This window comes from Orycteropus afer, unplaced genomic scaffold (assembly GCF_000298275.1).
Source record: "Orycteropus afer afer isolate SDZICR_OR568_19922 unplaced genomic scaffold, OryAfe1.0 scaffold00089, whole genome shotgun sequence".
Lineage (NCBI taxonomy): Eukaryota > Metazoa > Chordata > Mammalia > Tubulidentata > Orycteropodidae > Orycteropus > Orycteropus afer.
In genome coordinates this window covers 6800620-6820915 of record NW_006921676.1, presented here as the reverse complement: position 1 = coordinate 6820915, position 20296 = coordinate 6800620, and the positions used below count along the sequence as shown (strand labels likewise).

At 37.7% G+C, this 20296-nt stretch overlaps 1 protein-coding gene across 1 annotated transcript in view; it reads left to right on the top strand.

The window, feature by feature from the left end:
- ATP11A (ATPase phospholipid transporting 11A) overlaps window positions 1-20296 on the top strand; it is a 194681-nt gene that overhangs the window by 101989 nt on the left and 72396 nt on the right. Inside the window, exons 7-10 of the mRNA XM_042781157.1 lie at window positions 11135-11199; window positions 11907-11988; window positions 13696-13846; window positions 15465-15662. Of these exons, the coding sequence (XP_042637091.1) occupies window positions 11135-11199; window positions 11907-11988; window positions 13696-13846; window positions 15465-15662 (496 nt within the window). The remainder of the gene's footprint in view (window positions 1-11134; window positions 11200-11906; window positions 11989-13695; window positions 13847-15464; window positions 15663-20296) is intronic.

The following is a 20296-nucleotide window of genomic DNA, read 5'->3' as shown; positions in this document are numbered from 1 at the left end:
CCTCTGAGTGGTTGACAGTGGTAACCAGGCACCATTTAGTTCTTCTGGTCTCATAGTTGTATAGGCTGTGGATTGCATGATGTACCAGTTGCTTGGACTAATTCTTTCCATGAGTCTTTGGTTTTCTTCATTCTTCTTTGCCCTGGATGAGGAGAGACCCATCGTTGCATCTAGATAGCCTCTTGAAAGCTTTTAAGATCCCAGTCGCTACTTGCCAAAGTAGGACGTGGAACAGTATTTTGTGTAGTATGTTATGCCAATTGAGCTAGATGTCCCCTGCAACTATGGTCCTGAGCCCACAGGTCCAAATGCTCGCTCCCTCTGAAAGTGCCTACAACCTTGCCCCTTAGATTTCCGAGGCAGTATCACTACAGAAGTAGATTGCCCAACCTTCCTTCTGAGGAGTGACTGGTGGGTTTGAACTGCCAGCATCTGGTTAGAGGTCAAGTGCGTTAGGCACTAGGCTACCAGAGCTCCCTTCTTTAGGATATATACCTAGTAATGGAATGGCTAGGTCAAATGGTATTTCTAATTCCAGCTTTCTAAGGAATCACCATACTGCTTTCCACAGTGGTTGTATCATTTTTACAGTCCCACCAGCAGTGTTATGACAGTCCCAATCTCTCCACATCCTTGCCAGCATTTATTATTTTCTGTCTTGTTGAACTTTGCTATTAGTGCTGGGACAAGATGGTATCTCGTTGTTTTGATTTACATCTCTCTAATGGCTAAGGATCGTGAATATTTCTTCATGTGTCTGTTGGCTGCCTGAATATCTTCTTTGGTGAATATGTTTTCCCAATCTGTGGGTTCTTTTTTAACTCTTTTGGAGAAGTCTTTTGAAGCACGTAAAAATTTAATTTTAGAAGGTCCCATTCATCTAGTTTATCTTCTGCTATTTGTGCATTTTGGATTATGCTTGACAGTCTATTTATGCCATAAATTAGGAGCCCAAAATTTTTCCCTATTTTTTCTTATGGAACTTAATAATTTTTGGTTTCACATTTAAGTCTTTTATCCATCTGGAGTTAGTTTTTGTGTTATGGTGTGAGGTGTAGATCTTGTTTCTTTTTTCTGCAAATGGATATCCAGTTTTTCCAGCATCATTTGTTAGAGACCATCTCTTCCCCATGTAATGGATTTCAGCCCTTTGTCAAAGATCAGCTGACCACAGGTCAATGGATCTATTTCTGGGTTCTCAATTCTGTTCCACTGGTCTATGTGTATGTCGTTGTATCAGTACCAAGCTGTTTTGACTACTGTGGCTTTATAGGTTTTGAGATCTGGGAATGTGAGACCTCCTGCTTTGTTGTTCTTCTTCAATAATGCTTTGCTCATCCAAGGTCTCTTTCCTTTCTATATAAAATTAGTGATTAATTTTTCCATATCCTTAAAGAATGTTGAAGGATCTCTGGTGGCATAATGCCTAAGGAATTTGACTGCTAACCAGAAGGCTGGTGGTTCAAATCCACCAGCCACTCTTCAGAAGGAAGATTGGGCAATCTATTTCCTTAGTGATACCACCTCGGAAACCCAAGGAGGGGTCGCTATGAGTTGGATCCAACTCAGTGGCAGTGAATTTGTTTTTTTTAGTTTGTTTCAAAGAATGTTGATAGGATCTGGATTGAGATTGCATTGAATGTATAAATTGCTTTGAGTAGAATTGACATTTTCACAATATTCAGTCTTCCTGTCTATGAACATGGTATGTTCTTCCATTTATGTAGATCTTTTATAGTTTCTTAAGTTGAGTTTTGTAGTTTTCTTTCTATAGGTCTTTTGTGTGCCTAATGATATTTATTCCCAAGTATTTTATTTTGCAGTGCCTAAGGCACTTGACTGCTAACCAGCCACTCCTCGGAAGGAAGGTTGGGCAACCTACTTCCATAGGAGGGGTTGCTATGAGCGGAGTCCGACTTGATGGCACATAACAACAACAACAACATGAGTGGTATTTATTTCCTTATTTCCTTTTCAGCAATCTCTTTGTTGGTGTAGAGGAATCCAACTGATTTTTGTATCTGATCTTGTATCTCACCACTATGCTAAATCTCTCAATTACTTCCATTAGTTTTTTCATTGAAGCTCTTGGATTTTCTATGTTTAGAATCATATGACCAGCAAATAGGGATAGTTTTACCTCTTCCTTACCAATCTGGATGCTTTTGATTTCCCTCTCTTGGCTTATTGCTCTGGCTAGAACTTCCAATACAATGTTGAATAGAAGTGGTGATAGAGGGCATCCTTGTATGGTTCCTGTTCTCAAAGGGAGTGGTTTCAGTCTCTCTCCATTGAGAATAGTGCTGGCTGTTGGTTTTGTATATATGCTCTTTGTTATGTTGAGGAATTTCCTTTCTATTCCTTTCTGAGAGTTTTTATCAAGAATGAGTGTTGGATTTTATCAAATGCTTTTTCTGCATCAATTGACATGATTGTATGGTTCTTTTCCTTTGTTTTACTTATGTGACAGATGGTGTTCATGGTTTTTCTAATGTTGAATGCATACCTTGCATTCTGCATACCTGGTATGAACCCCATTTGGTCATAATGTATTATATTTTGTTGATATATTGTTGGAGTCTATTGACTAGGATGTTGTTGAAGATTTTTGCATCTATATTCATGATGGATATTGGTCTGTAATTTTCCTTTTGAGTGATGTCTTTGCCTGGTTTTGGTATCAAGGTTATGCTTGCTTCATCAAACGAATTTGGGAGGATTCCATCCTTTTTTATGTTCTGGAATAGTTTGAGTAGGATTGGTGTCAATTCTTCTCTAAACATTTGGTAGAATTCTGTTGGTAATTTTTTTTTTAATTTTTATTATGATTTGGGTGAAAGTGTACAGAGCAAATTCACTTTCCATACAGCATCTCACATACACTTTATCTCATGACATTGACTACAATTTACCACAATGCAACAGCTCCCTTCCCACTTCCTCCCCATAGTTACCTCTTCCCTGTGTCCTTCCCTCCCATTCTCTCCTGCCCCTTGAGGTGTCTCCCTGTGCATAGACAGCCCTTCTATTCTCCCATGATTTATCTCTCCAAGAGAAACGTTTACAAACCTAAACATTTACCTAAAAACATTTACCTAATGTAAATGTTCAGCTGATATGCCTGTCTTTTGTTTGACTAGAAGTCACAGGAGTGGGTTCAATTCCAGACCTGAAGGGCAACAAGGGGCCATAGTCTGAGTGGTTCCATCAGGCTCTATCAGACCAGCAAACCTGGTCCTTTTGTTGGTAATATTTTTATGACCTGTTCAATTTCTTCTTTTGTTATGGGTCTGTTCAGATTTTCTACCTCAATCTGTGTTAGTTTAGGTTAGTAGTATGTTTCTAGAAATCTGTCCATTTCTTCTAGATTTTCAAATTTGTTGGAGTATAGTTCTTCGCTGTCCTTGTTGTTGTTGTTAGGTGCCGTCAAGTCAGCTCCGACTCATAGCGACCCTGTGTACAACACAACAAAACACTGTCCAGTCCTATACTAGCTTCACAATCCTTGCTATACCTGAGCCCACAGTTGCAGCCACTGTCATTACATCTTGTTGAGGGCCTTCTCCTTTTTCGCTGACCCTCCACTTTACCAAGCATGGTATCCTTCTTCAGGGAATGGTCCCTTCTGACAGTATGACCAAAGTCAGTGAGATGAAGTCTGGCCATTCTTGCTTCCAAGGAGCATTCCAGCTACACTTCTTCCAGGATGGATTTGTTCATTCTTTTGGCAGGCCTTGGTACTTTCAGCATTCTTCGCCAACGCCGCAACTCAAAACATCAACTCTTCTTTGGATCTTCCCTATTTTTTGTCCAGCTCTCACATTCATATGAGGCAATTGAAAATACCATATCTTGGGTTAGGCACACCTTAGTCTTCAAGGAGACATCTTTGCTCTTCAGTACTTTAAAGAGGTCTTTTGCAGCAGGTTTGCCCAGTTCAGTACATCATCTGATGTCTTGTCTGCTGCTTCCGTTGGTGTTGATTGTGGAAACAAGTAATAGGAAATCTTTAACAACTTCAATCCTTTCTGCATTTATTGTGATGCTGCTTATTGGTCCAGTTGTGAAGATTTTTGTTTTTCTTTGAGATTTAATCCATACTGCAGACTGAAGTCTTTAATCTTCATCAGTAAGTCTTGAAGTCATCCTCACTTTCAGCAAGCAAAGTTGTGTCATCTGTGTATCACAGGTGGTTAATGAGTGTTCCTCCAATCCTGATGCCACATTCTTCATATAGTCAAGTTTCTCAGATTGTTTGTTCAGCATTATAGATTGAATAAGTATGGTGAAAGGATACGACCCTGACATACTCCCTTCCTAATTTTAAACCATGCAGTATGTAGTAGTTACCTTTGTGTGTCAACTTGGCTGGGCCTGGTTGGGTGCCTGGGCAGCTGGTAGTAGTTATTCCCCATTATGAGACTGGCAATCAACTTCATGGTGGGATCTACCAGAAGCAGCTGAGTAGCTGCTTTAGGGATGTAGTCTTCTTCCCATATATAAGCAGCAGCTTTGGGAATGGTCTCTGGCTTATGGCACACTTGAACCCTACATGTAGCCGTGTCATTGTTCAGCAGCCTGCCATGCTCTGCCGATCCTGGGACTTTCAATGGACTTGAATCAATGGCCTGCCATATTGTTTGGTAGCATCGGGACTGCCATTTTATTTGTCGACCTTGGGCTTGTTAGCCTCAGCAGCCAGTAGCTGCCTGAATGAAGAGATGCCTCTAGCTTCAGTGGGCCAGGAGCAAGAGGCGGAGCTGAAGCCCAGGGTTGAGGGAGGGGCTTTCACACAGCCCCTAGAGCCTGGCACTTTGAACTTGGACTTCTAGCCCCCCAAACTGAAAGAGAATAAACTCTTATTTGTTCAAGCCATCCCATTTGTGGTATATTCCCATGAGAGTGGCACTAGGTAACCAGAACACAGTGTCCCCTTATTCTGTTCTAATGACAGCCTCCTGGTCTATGTACAGGTTCCTGATGAGCACAATCAAGTATTTGGGAATTCCCATTCTTCAATGTTATCCATAATTTGTTAGGATCCACACAATTCAAAACTTTTGCATAGGCAAGAAAACACAAGTAAACATCTTTTTGGTATTTTTTGCTTTCAGCCAAGATCCATGTGACATCAGCAATGCAATCCCTCATTCCACATCCTCTTCTGAATCCAGCTTGCACTTCTGGAAGTACTCTGTCAGTATACTGCTGCAACCGTTTTTGAATTATCTTCAACAAGGTTTTACTTGCATATGATATTAATGATATTATTTGATAATTTCCACATTGTGTGCAATCACCTGTCTTTGAAATTGGTACAAATATGGATCTTTTCCAGTTAGTTGGCCAGATAGCTGTCTTCCACATTTCTTGGCATAGACAGTGAGTGCCTCCAGTGGGGCATCCATTTGTTGAAACATCTCAGTGGGTATTCCATCAATTCCTGGAACCTTTATTCTTCGCCAATTCCTTCAGTGCAGCTTCGACTTCTTTCTTCAGTACCATTGGTTCTCGATCATATGCCATCTCCTGAAATAAATGCGTATCGACCAGTTCTTTTTGGTACAGTGACTCTGTGTATTCCTTCCATCTTCTTTTGAAGTTTCCTGCATCATTCAATATTTTTCCCTTAAATTTTTCAATATTGCAACTTGAGGCTTGAATTTTTTCTTCAGTTCTTCAGCTTGAGAAAGGCTGAGTGTGTTCTTCCCTTTTGGTTTTCTAACTCCAGGTCTTCGTATATTTCATTAAAATAATTGGCTTTGTCTGCCTGAGCTGCTCTTTGAAATCTTCTTTTCAGCTCTTTTATCTTGACATTTCTTCCATTTGCTTCAGCTACTCTCTGTTCATAGGCAAGTTCAGAGTCTCTTCTGACATCCATTTTGGTCTATCTTTCCCTGTCTTTTTAATGACCTTTTGCTTTCTTCATGGATGATGGTCTTGATGTTGTCCCATAAGTCCTCTGGTTTTCAGTCATTGGTATTCAATGCATCAAATCTGTTCTTTAGATGGACTCTGAATTCAGGAGGGATATAATCAAGGTTATGTTTTGGCTCTCATGGACTTGTTTTAATTGTCTCCCACTTCCACTTGAACCTGCATATGAGCAACTGATCATCTGTTCCATAGTCAGCTCCTAGCCATGTTTTGGCTGAAGATACTGAGCTTCTCCATCACCTCTTTCCACAGATATAGTCAATATGATTCCTGTATGCTGCATCTGGTGAAGTCCATGTATATAGCCTTTGTTTGTGTTGTTGAAAAAGGTATTTGCAGTGAATAAGTCGTTCCTACAAAGTTCTATCATGCGATCTCCAGTGTTATATCTATCACCAAAGCCATGTTTTCCGGCTACCAGTGATTATTCTTTGTTTCCAACTTTTGCCTTATAGTCACCAGTAATAATCAACACATCTTGATTACATGTTTGGTCAATTTCAGACTGCAGAAATTGGTAAAAAATCTTCAATTTCCTTGTATTTGGCTTTTGTGGTTGGTGCGTAAATTTTAATAATAGTATAATAACTGATCTTCCTTGTAGGTGAATGGATGTTATCTTATCACTCACAGCATTGTACTTCAGGATAGATCTTGAAACATTCTTTGTGATGATGAATGCCACACCTTCCTCTTCAATTTGTCATTCTGGCATAGTAGATCATATGGTTGTCTGATTCAGAATGGCCAAAACCAGTCCATTTCAGCTTACTAATGCCTACGATACTGATCTTTATGAGTTCCATTTTTGACAACTTCCAATTTTCCTAGATTCATACTTCCCACATTCCATGTTCTAGTCATTTATGGATGTTTGTAGCTGTTTCTTCCCATTTTGAGTCATGCCACATCAGCAATTCAAGGTCCCCAGAGCTTTATTCCATCCACATCATCAAGGTCAGCTCTACTGTGATGAGGCAGCTCTTCCCTAGTCATATTTTGAGTGCCTTCCAACCTGAGGGGGCTCATCTTCTGGTATTATAATGGACAATGTTTTAGGGCTATTCTAAAGTTTTCCAGTAATATATCAGACAGTGTTTCATGGCTGTTCATAGGGTTTCCACTGGCCAATTCTTTGATAATTGGATGGCCCCATCCTTCTTCTGAGTCTGTCTTATTCTGGAAGCTCCACTGAAACCTGTCCACCATAGGTGACCCTGTTGGTATGTGAAATACTGGTGGCACAGCCTTCAGCCTCACAGCAACACATAAACCACTGCAGTATGAGAAACTGACAGATGAGTGGTGGATAGTTCTTCATAGTATCCTGATCTTACCCTTTTAATTTCTGTTGGTTCTGTTGTGATGCCACTCGATTCATTTTTTATTCGTGTTATTTGTATTCTCTCCCTCTTTTCCTTTGCTAAATTTGCCAGTGGTTTGTCAATTTTATTAATGTTTTCAAAAAACCAACTTCTAGTCTTGTTGATTTTTTTTTCCTACTGTCTATTTTCTGTTTCATTTATTTCTGCTCAGATTTTTATTATTTCTTCTGGTGACTATAGTCTTTTTTTTTTTTTTTTGCTGTTCTTTTTTCTAACTTTTGGAGATGTTGAGTTAAGGTGTTGATTTTCGCTCTTCTGTTTTGATGTGTGCATTTATTGGTATAAACTGGCCTTTGATCACTACTTTTGCTGTGTCCCAAAGATTTTGGTATGTTGTGTTTTCATTCTTGTTTGATTCAAGAAATTTTTTTAAGTTCATTTTTTATTTTTTCTATTACCCAGTCACTTTCAAGGAGGGTGCTGTTCAGTTTCCATGTGTTTGCTCTTTTTCCATTGATCTTCCTAGTGTTGGATTTCTAATTTGATAGCATTTTGATCTGAGGAGATGCTTTGCAGTATTTCAGTGTTTTTAAATTTATTAAGGTTTGCTCTGTGGCCTAACATGTGGTATATCCTGGAGAATGTTCCATGTGCACTGGAAAAGAATGTACATTGTGCTGTTGTTGGGTAAAGTGCTCTGTAGATGTCTGTAAGGGGAAATTCACCTTAAATAGGTTTTGAAGTTAGTACTTTTCCATAAAATCCACTTGTTAGGGAAATTATTTTCCTTCCAATTTAAACAGTCTCCAAGTTGTTACTGCCCTGACATATTAAAGAGAGTATTTGAAATAAACTCTATGGAAAATTATTGCAAAATAAATATGCTCTGAAATATAAATCCCTGGGTCTCTTCTCCTTATAAGACTCCAGAAATTATTTGCTTTAAGGAAATAATTTGTGTACTTCTTAGTCAGCATGCTTATTGTCATAATTATCCATCAGCAGACTAGTAAGTGCTTTTCAGACTTCATGGAGGCATTGTCTTGTTCTTTACTGAAATACATACTATTCCAAAGATAAGTTCCTAGTTACTTTGGAGAAATAGTGTTGTGAGAATTAATTTGTGTTTCAAAGAGTAAATAGGTTTAAGTTTATTCATATTGTTAGTGGTATGAATCTAAAAATAAACATTAAAGACTTTCCATGCTTTATGTTTAGAAATTTTTGCTGAGCAACTTGAGAAGATAATTACTAATATGTTATTATACTAACTCTAATTTAGCTTCTAAGGTATACTATTTGATAGACTTATAATATTTAGATTTTTAAAAGTGCTTATAAACTTATGGTTTGGACAGTTAACTCTCAAATCCATTCAAAGTAATATTTCTTCTTCCTCCTTGTCCAAACTAGAAGCAAAGGACTTTTACAAGTAACTTATTTTTAGCCTTCCCAGAGACACTTTTTTTAAAGTTCATTTGTTTTCATAAATAATTATGACATGAATTATTGTGTGTTGCTAACAGAAGCTGACAATACTTGTAACACAACCAGACAACAAATAGGCTGCTGAGGGGGCTTTATTTTTAATGACTGTCACCCACACAAATGGATGTTGAAACTATCTGCTAGCCCTAGGACATACATGTCAGTTTATGTATATCCCAGTATCACTCATCCTTTGAGCGGTCCCACCCTTTCTTGTCTTCAGTTAGATGCAATTCTGAACTGTGCATATTGTATTGTTATAACATCCAGTAGGCTCTCAGCTCTCCATGGTAATAAGAAATTAACTACACTGATAAAGTGAAAAGCAAACCTGTAGCAAGTAACTTCAATTATTTTTTTACCCAGGAAAGAAATCATTACGATGTTATCAATAGCAAAATCTGTAAATTTGAATTTTGCTGCTTATCTCTTTTGCTGCTTAAGAAATGAGAAAAAAAAATATTATACCATCAGCAAAGAGAACCACTAGAATATAAATCCAATAATGGCAGAGATTTTTGTCTGTTACTCACTGTCTTTAGTTCTTACAACAGTGCTTGTTTTCGAATTAATTCAAGGGATTTTTAAATTCCCTGTTAGCCACTGTCATTGAGTTGATTCTGACTTATAGCTACTCTACAGGACAGAATAGAACTGCCCCATAGGGCTTCCAAGGCTGTTAAACATGTTTATGGAAGCAAACTGCCTCATCTTTCTCCCACATAATGACTGGTGGGTTCGATCCACTGACCTTTTGATTAGCAGCTGATGCTTTAACTAGTGTGCCACCAGAGCTCCTTAATTCTTTGTTGGTTGCGCGTTATTCTCTAAAAATAGCAATTCATGAATTGTTTCAGATTCATAAGTGGTCTACATTCAGAGAGTCTTTGTAGACTTGACTGCTAGTCTAATCCCACGTAGAGTATAAAACCAAAGAACCAAACCCACTGCCGTTGAGTCGGATTCGACTCATAGTGACCCCTCCTTGGTTTTCTGAGGCGGTATCACTATAGAAGTAGATTGCCCAATCTTCCTTCTGAGGAATGACTGGTGGGTTTGAACCACCAGCCTTCTGGTTAGCAGTCAAATGCCTCAGGCACTATGCCACCAGTTTAAATGAGTATATCAAAAACACTGAGGATATGATAGAAAAAAATTGGAAGCATAATGAATTACATGCACCACCCTTTAACTTCAGAACACTTGGGGACTCTTCTGGTTACCTAGTGCCACTCTTACAAGAAATATACCACAAATGAGATGGCCTTAACAAGCAGGAGTTTATTCTCTTACAGTTTGGAGGCTTTAAGTCCAAATTCAGAGTGCCAAGTTCTAGGGGCTGGGTGAAAGCCCCTCAGCCTTGGGCTTCAACTCTGTCTCCTGCTCCTGACCCACTGAAGCTAGAGGCTTTTCTTCACTCAGACGGCTACTGGCTGCCAAGCCCAAGGTTGACAAGTAAAAAGGCACAGTCCCGATGTTACCAAACCACACAGCAGGCCATTAATTCAAATCCATTGTAAGTCCCCAGGTTGGCAGAGCATGGCAGGTTGCTGAACAAAGACACGGCTACATACAGAGTCCAAGCGTGCCATAAGCTAGAGACCATTCCCCAAGGCTTCTCCTTATATACAGGAAGCAGACCACGTCCCTAAGGCAGCTACTCAGCTGCTCACAGAAGATTCTACCATGGAGTTGATTACCAGTCTCATCATGGGAAATACTACATCCAGCTGCCCAGCCACTCAACCAGGCCCAGCCAAATTGACATACAAACTGAGCTACCACAGGGACCCTTTAGTAAAGCAAATCTCAAGCTTTCAGGTGCTTCAGAATCCCCTAAAAGATTTGTTAAGGGGTTGCTGGGCCCCTGCCATAGTTTCTGATTCAGTAGCTAGAGGCCTAAGAATTTGCATTTCTAACAAATGCTACTGAATGGTACTGGTTTGGGGACCACATTTTGAACAGCCATGGCCCTAATGATGAACTTCTCAATTGTTGATGGCCATGTTGTTAAAATACAGGTTCTGGTTTAGTAGATTTGGAGTGAAATCTGAAATTCTGCATTCCTAACAAATTCCCATATGATGCCAGCTCTACTGATCTCAGGGCCACACTTTGAGTAGCTGGACTCCAGGAAAACTAAAATTCTATGATGAATTATTATAGTAATGCTTTTTTTTTTTTTTTAATCATCCTACAGTTAAAGACCATTTAATTTTCATTGTTCTTTGGCTAACTTTAATAATCTAAATACAAGAAAATCTATATTTACATGAATTCCTTTTAAAATTGTCTATTAAGCAAGTGAATTGATTTTCTATCTTGTATTTTACCTTCCTCTGTTTTCTTTATTGTTCTATTTCTGATAATCCTTATCTTTCCAGGCCATTAGGATCAGAAAACTTGCTTCTTAGAGGAGCCACACTAAAGAACACAGAGAAGATCTTTGGTAAATATTTTAACTAGTGAATTATCAATAAAAGTGTCTAAAATTAAGGATACATTATGCAAAGCTAATATCCATATGGTTTCGTGAGACTGTCTCTTTGTTCTTTGAAGTACTGTGAACTTTATGACAGCAGTAATTTTGCCACACTAAGGAAATTAATATTGATCTGTAACCACAATCCATAAAGCAGTGACATCTGTGAATATTGCTTGTATGTTAAGTTACTATAGTTTTTGACTCAGAAACATAAAGTTATATCCATGAAAGACTTCATACAATATAGTCCTACAGGAAATTTATTTTAATGTCTCTATTTCTCTGCTAGTATCTCTCATTTCAAGTAGGTTATTTCTTATGTCTTAATAAGATGAAACAACCTTTAAAAATATGCAGTGTATCCCACTGCCAGAAAAGCCGGGATATTAAAAATATGCAATGTATCCCACTGCCAGAAAGCTGGGATATTACATAGTAAAATCTTTATGATAAAATAAAATACAAATTGTTCTTAATTTGGGGTGGGGTGACCATCTCTTTAGCCTAAAGGAACCTAGTTGTATAACTCTTGTAATGAACAGTTGGCTTGCCTAGTAAAACTAAAAATATGATTCATTTTACAAAAATCCCTTATTGTCATAGCTGTCCAAAACTTATTATATAAAGGCAAGATACATTTGTTTTATGGCATTTACTCTTCTACTTTTTAGGAGTTGCTATTTACACTGGCATGGAAACCAAGATGGCATTAAATTATCAATCAAAATCCCAGAAACGGTCTGCTGTAGAAAAGTAAGGTTCAGTACCATCTCATTTGAAGTGTGTAAAAATCTGATTTTAAATTATATCAACCACAGTAGATATGAAAATATTTCCCTTTGAGCTTATTAGCAATTTATTCATGGTTTCTAGTTGTACAGTTATGTAGAAACTGTTAAGCTAATTATTATGAGCAACTTTATTTTAAGGTAAAATGGTAAAAAAGCCATATACCTTTTTAACTTTTTATTATTAATATTCAGTATCCTTCAAAAACACTTGCTCTTGATAGCCATTCCAAAGAATTTCTTAATTGTGAAGTTAATTGGAAATAGCTGTAAAGTTCCTCCCATAGTTTCATTAAAAATCAAAATAGGGTTCCTTTTAACCATGGGATTTGATGGAAACCACCATCTATTTTCTGATATGGCTTATTAGCAGGGAGAACATAGTCTTATTTTCATTACATAGTAAAATCCTTATGATAAAATGTCAAGATGATACTTAAATTTGTTAGAAAATACAATCTGGAATTTTGTTTTCTTTGCCTCATTAAAGTATATCCTTGACTTAAAATGGACAACTAAATAGTTTATAACCAAACCAAAAAACCGAACTCACTGCCATCGAGTTGTGTCTGACTCATAGCGACCTCTCCATGGGTTTCTGAGGCAGTATCACTATGGAAGTAGATTGCCCAACCTTCCTTCCAAGGAGTGGCTGGTGGATTTGAACCACCAGCCTTCTTGTTAGCAGTCAAGTGCCTTAGGCACTATGCCAGCAGAGTTTATAAGTTATTTAATAAAGCGTTATAAGGTTGAGCAATCTACTTCCGTACTGATACCACCTCAGAAACCCAAGGACGGGTCGCTATGCGTCGGGTCCGACTCGATGGCACGTACAACAACACCAGCATGCTACTCAGTGATTTTTTTTTTTTTTAATCTTTAGGAAGACTAATAGTGTATTAGAGATTAGAGATTCAGCATTTCTAAAATGATCTTTAAATGTGATCACTGAGTCTCTGTTCTTTTATGACTGCATCAACTATGAAAATGGAGATTTGGCGGGGGGAATGGAGATTTGGTTTATCATAAGCAAGAATTCTGTTTCTGGATGTCTACATATGACAATAAGTTTCAAAAATAGACTGGGAAATCAGATTTTCTTCTCAGGATCTGCTAAGACCTTGGCTAAGATTCAGCATTTTTCCTGTAGTGAGAACATTTCCCTTCAGAGTATTCACTTTTCTCCTTCTTTCCTCCTTTCTTTCTCCCTCCCTTCCTCCCTTTTGTCTTTCCTTTCTTTCTAGTGATAATCACTGAATTTTCAACACATTTGTTGATGTTAAATGATAGAAGATAATTGATTTTGGGATCATCTTTTAAATTACAGAATTCTAGGCCTTTTAGGATTATTTGTCCACAATATAGCTATGGGCAGTTTTCTTTCCTGCTTATGAAAACTTTCCATTTACTTGGTTCTTTCCTTTATGGCCTCTAGAATTATAGGCCAGTGATCATGGAATGAACTCAGATATAAATGAGCTTGTATTTTCATTTTTACTGTGTCAAGTAGGGAGTAGAAACTTCTTTTGAAAAACGTTACTGTGCTAACTCCCTTTATTTTTATTGTTTCATCACAAGGTGTTTATCTTGACATTTTAAAGAACGGATATGTACACCTCATTATTTATTCAGGGAACATAACTAAATAATCATCACTGTCTTTTTGTTTTAGATCAATGAATGTATTCCTCATTGTGTACCTCTGTATTCTAATCAGTAAAGCACTGATAAATACTGTCCTGAAATATGTATGGCAGAGTGAACCATTTCGAGATGAGCCGTGGTATAATCAGAAAACTGAATCAGAAAGAAAGAGGAACCTGGTATGAAAATTGACTCCTGAGATACATTTTCCCTTATCTTTTCAAAGATAACTTGTAGACTGTTGCTTTAAAATGTGGTACGATAAAACTGCAAAAGTGAGTTTGCTACGGCAAAAAGAATATCGATTAAATCACTATAATAGATGTATTCATTGATACCTTACACTTGTTAGTTGCCTCCCTAGCTATAAACAATGGTTATTGCTGTTGTTTTTAGGTATTTGAATATAAAAGTCTGGAAAGGTATTGATTCCCATAGTAAATTAATGAGGACAGTATCCTAAAGTCTTGGTATTTTCAGACCCCGGTACATGCTTTATGGTTGTTGTTGTTAGGTGCTGTTGAGTAGATTTCGGCTCATAGCAACCTTACGTGACAGAGAACTGCCCCAGAGGATTTTCTAGGCCATAGTCTTTACTGGAGCAGATTACCGGCTATTTCTTCCACTGAGCCACTGGGTGGGTTTGAACCATCAGCCTTTCACTTAGCAGCCAAGCACTTAACTATTGTGCTACCAGAACTCCTTGCCTTATATTTAGAGGTTGCTCAATAAATACTTACTAATTATTGTGAGATAAATGGCACTTATTTTTTGGTAAGTACATAGGAAAAAAAAAGAGAATCTCTGTTATAGGATATTATGATAAGAATGGAATCCCTCAGTGGTATAAAGGTTCAGCATGCTCGGCCGCTAACCATAAGGTTGGTGGTTTGGGTCCACCCAGAGGTGCCTTGGAAGAGAGACCTGGCAATCTGCTTCCAAGAAATCAGCCTTTGAAAGCCATGTGGAGAGTGCTTCTGTGCTGACACACATGGGGTTGCCATGAGTGGGAATCATAGTAAGAAGTGGTTGCATTTTCCCATAGGGAGATTTCAGTTCAGTTGTTCATATTTATCAAATTATTTTCCCCAAACCAATGTGTTAAAATAATTTGATTGAGCTTCCCTAGACTCAAAATAGTACAATCTTCTACTAGTTTCATTTACTGCAGACTCAGGGTTGTATGCAAATCTACACCAGTATCTCAGCATGCTTTCCTGTGAATGTCAGTTGGAGCTGTCCTATCTGTATACCCTACATGCACTTCTCTAGTGTGCAGAAATTTCCAGGAGTTAATCAATGTAACCTGACAAAACTAGCATGGCTTCAGAGATAAGAACAAGACTATAAAAAAAGTCATTTTGCTGAATTGGGGAGGGAGCATCATAAAGGTTACTTTATAACTGTTGTAATTTATCAGTCACACAGTAAATTGAATACTCAAGATACAACATTAGGTAAGAGTTGTCTCCTGTCTCTTAACCGTGTGGTTATTTTAGCATGTAATTTCATCTTTACCCCATTGACAGAACAGACATGCAAATCAAGCTCTTGGCCTTTGGCAGATCATGAGTAGAAAATAGATGAAAAGGGAGTAAGCCTATGGCTGCTGCCTCCATTGAATAATCCTTATCTTTGGATTTTGAAATACATAGATATTAAACAACACACTGGTATTTTTAAATATAACTTTAAGTTGTTTAAATAATCATGATGTTACTTTATTTCCACCCTGATGGATGGTATAATATGATACATTATTTTATTGTTAAACTGCCATTATTTGTTTCTTTTCAGTTTCTTAGAGCTTTCACAGATTTCTTGGCTTTCATGGTCCTTTTTAACTACATTATCCCAGTATCCATGTATGTCACAGTAGAAATGCAGAAATTTCTTGGCTCTTATTTCATCACTTGGGATGAAGAAATGTTTGATGAAGAAACAGGGGAAGGACCTCTGGTTAATACCTCTGATTTAAATGAAGAATTAGGACAGGTCAGTATCTCTTGATGTAGTATCTCTTGAATTGTCTTTCATAACTTATTAAAAATTGAGTCAATCCATATTAGGTTTCCTGATATCTAGATTCTACATGACTGATATACAGGTAAATCAGCCAAATGGTCAAATGAAAATTTCAATTTTAACTCACATGTAGATATAACCTATAACTGGTGAAAGACAATAAAAAGGTGTTTTTTAAAAAAAAAAAACTTTATTTACATAACAATGGTAGTGCTGTTATAACTTTTATAAAATTAATCACATTAACTCATTAATATAAATTAATCCATGGGCTTTCTAAGTATACTCATTTTGGATTTTAAGGTGTGAATTAAACATTGAAGGGATAAGGGAACTATCATTTATTGAGTTTCCGCTTAACAGGTATTGTACTGTTGTTATTGTTGTTGTTATGTGCCATTGAATCGAACCTGACTCATAGCGACCCCTCCCTGGGTTTCCGAGGCAGTATCACTACAGAAGTAGATTGCCCCATCTGCCTTCCGAGGATTGGCTGGTGGGTTTGAGCCTCCAGCCTTCTGGTTAGCAGTCAAGTGCCTTAGGTAATATGCTACTATCTGTCTTGCTTGTCACTGCAAGTCAATTAACCTTATTTTTAAAGATGCACAAACTAAGACTTAGAGAGTTTGGATAACTTACTGTTTTGATGTATTACAGAGTTCAATACACTTACATTCATATCCTGTTCTACCACTTACAACTCTATGACCTTGGGACCTAGTCTTTCTGTATTTCATATTTCTTAATTTGTACAGTGGGGATAATAGCATATATGTCTTGCAAGACTATTGTGGAGATTAAATAAGATAATGTATGTAAACTGCCTGTCGCAGTTTCTCATATATTCAATACAAATGGAGGCACTTACTGTCATTACTGCTACTACCACCACCCTGAATCCCCCACACCCTCCTGCTACCCAGAATCACACTAGCATGAAGAGGCAAAGCTGGGACTCAAACTTAGATCTTTTTGACTTCAAAACCCCAGCCATTTCATTTGTAAAAGGAGATTTATTACTGTATAAAGGTAACTTGAAGTTTTATTTGCTCTGACATTGGTCTTCTGGGCATTTGTTCTCCTAAAGTCTGAGCCCTCCTACCACCCTTCTCAGTCAAGTGCTTTTCCTAGCATTTATGTTGCAAGAGAGGCCATTTGGCAAAATGGTAACATTTTTGTGGGGGGAGAAGAAATCTTGAGGAACGTTTTCATAAACAGGGTCATTTTATACTGAAAGCTAAGATTTCTTCCCTCATCGCTTCAAAACAGTAGTCTATTCTTACATGAGTAGACTTGACTAGATATCTAAATACTGCCTTTATCAGCCTCAAAAAACCAAACCAAAACTACTGCCGTTAAGTTGGATCTGATTCATAGCAACCCCTCCTTGGGTTTCCAAGGTGGTATCACTACAAAAGTAGATCACCCAACCTTCCTTCCAAGGAGTGGCTGGTCCACCAGAGCTCCCTTATCAGCCTCAGGTCAAGAAAAATTTTACTACAAAATTATATTTGCATTTATTGATAATTTCAACTTTCTAAATAATCCCTCTATCTAAGTTCCATTTCATGCCACTCAGGTGTGGATATTATTTTGGTCAGTGCTGCGCACACAAGTCATAAATAATTAGCTGCAGTAATGATACATTTTTTTTTCCTTAGAGTACTTCATATCCTTTTAACAATAGTGTTATATTGTATGTGTTCCTGAGAATGTCATAGAGGAAAGAATTTTTTTCTATAACAAGAAAAATTTCAAGCAGTATTCCATACAGCAAATTCTCTCTCCTCTCACTCAATCCATCTGCCTGGAATTTGTAATAAAAGGGTTTGATTTATATCATACTGTTGTTGTTGTTGTTATGTGCCGTCGAGTCAGCCCCAACTCATAGCGACCCCTCCTTGGGTTTCCGAGGCAGTATCACTACGGAAGTAGGATTGCCCAACCTTCCTTCCAAGGAGTGGCTAGTGGGTTTGAACCTCCAGCCTTCTGTTAGCAGTCAAGTGATTTAGCCACTATGCTACCAGAGCTCCTTATATCATACTATCATGACCAAAAAAGGCCTACTCAAGATACTGACTGACTGACTTAGACAAAGAGTTCTGTAGATTGGCTAGTATTGGTGACTGAGATCCAGAGCTTGATGAACAAACCCAGAAAATAAAAGTTTCATCTTACTACCACATTGACATGGGTAAAACTTTGGTGCCCAGTTTAATTTATGCAGTATAGGAGATGAGTTCCTTTGTAGGTGAAGTAAACATTCACCTACCATTTAAGTTTTTATGTCTACAACTAAGAAAACTACATTTTATTGAGACACTGTGCTAAGTGTTTTGTGCACTTTATTTTATGCAATCCTGTCTACAGCCCTGTGAGATAAGCATTATTATTTTATCTCCATTGTTCAAATGAGAAACTAAAGCTCAGAAAGATTATACAAACTACTTCATCTAGTAAATAGCAGAGCATTGCTCTATTCCATGAGGCAGTGCTGCTTTCTTCTGAAACTTATTCTCTGCCTTCTTGATTATAAGTACATTTGAATGTGATATGCTTTTTAAATTAACAATGTACAGTAACAAATACTTCAGCAATCTATGCGTTGCTGTGAGAACTATCTTTTGATCTGATATTTGAGAATGACAGCATCATTAACATTTGACTTACAAAACCCACTGCCATCGCATCAATTCCAACTCATAGTGACCCCTATAGGACAGAGTGGAACTGCTCCATAGGGTTTCCCAGGCTGTAATCTTTATGAAAGCAGACTGCCTCATCTTTTTGCTGCAACATTTGACTTAGTAGGTTATAATTCAAAGACTTTTACAAAAAGAATAATGAAACAAGCAATAATTTGTCTCTCAATCTCCCTAATTAACAAAACTGATTTGATTGGTGTCCAGAGTTGCCAAGCCTTGTTTCCTTTTCTGTAACATGGGGATAATAACATGGTGGATGTGAGGGTTAAGCGAAGGAACACACAGTCCCTGGCACATCCTGAGGGCTGACTAAATGTTTTGCATAATTATTGTTGTGTAGCAGTAGCAGTTCCCAGAAATATACCACCTATTTAATGATAGCTAAGCAAGGTGATAAATCAATATTTATTACTTTATTACCCATTTTAGCCTTTCAAAAAATGGTTTCAGAGTATAATAACATTTTATTATAATTTGCATCAAGTCCTGTAAAAGTAAGAAAGTTATATGAGTGATTTTTCAAATGTTCCTGTATCTGACTTAGTGTTTTTTGTTTTTTTTTTTTAAAAAAAAAGAAAAAGCCACTTACCATTGAGTTAGTTCTGACTCATGGCAACTCCATGTTGTTAGTGTTTTCGTCTGTCAGACTCTTTCAGAGGTAGATTGCCAGGCCATTCTTTCTAGGTGCCTCTTGGTGGTTTCAAAGTGTCAGCTTTTCAATTAGTAGCCTAGTGCTTCAGTTTGTACCAGCAGAGACTTCTAGAGTAAATACATTAATTACTTTGTAACATATGAACTCCAGATATTTGTGGAAAGGCTCATTTTAGAGAAGGAGACATACTGAAATATTAAATATTATTGTTGATTCTCACTTTTAAAAAAGTCTAGTAGGTCTGGTAGTCATTCTTTAAAAAAAAAAAATGCTGTTTGTACCAGGGAATAATAACAAATACTTTATTCATTCATATTATCTACATCCTGGAAAGAGGTTTGACTAAGTTTTAGTCAAGTGTGTAGGGGCTAGTTTTGTTTTGTCTTAAACATATTTTCAGGACAACATTGCTGTGTATTTATAATGTATTTGCTATAATCAAGTACATAATAGGAAAGACATTTTCTGCTGTGGGATTTAAGAGACAAAAAAGAACATATTCTTGAAAGACCTAAGGAAGAAAAGGTGCACTATAAGAGATGTAAGCTGGTTTCTTTATAGGTCTTTTCTGCTTCCCTAATTTCTTTACTTTATTTTTACCATATTTTACACAAATAACACACAGAGTATACATTTTTGCATATAGTGCATTCCCTGCACATTATTTTTATAAGCACACTGATTTGGTTACTTCATGCCCATGCAATAGAAATATACCACATCTGGATGCCTAGAACGAACAGGAGTTTATTCTCTTACAGTTTAGGAGGCTAGAAGTCTGAGTTCAAACTGCCAGCTGTAGGGGATGGGTGAAAGCCCTTGGACCTTGGGCTTCAGCTCTGCTTCTTGTCCACTGGAGCCAGACCTCTCTTCACTCAGGCAGCTGCTGGCTGCTGAGGCTAACAAGCCCAAGGTTGACAAAATGGCACAATCCTGTATTACCAAACAACATGGCAAGCCACTAAAGCAAGTCCAGAGACAGTCCCAAGATCAGTAGGAAACATGGCAGGCTACTAAATGAAGACTCAGCTACATGCAGGGTCCAAGCATGCCAAAAAGCTATAGACCTTTCTCAAAGCTTCTTATGTACGGGAAGCAGACCACATCCCTAAGGCAGCTACTCATCTGCTCCAGTAGATTCCACCACGGAGTTGATTACCAGTCTCATCATGGAGATTAACTACATCCATCTGCCTAGCCACTCAAACCCAGGCCCAGCCAAGTTAACATAATCTTAACTACCAAAC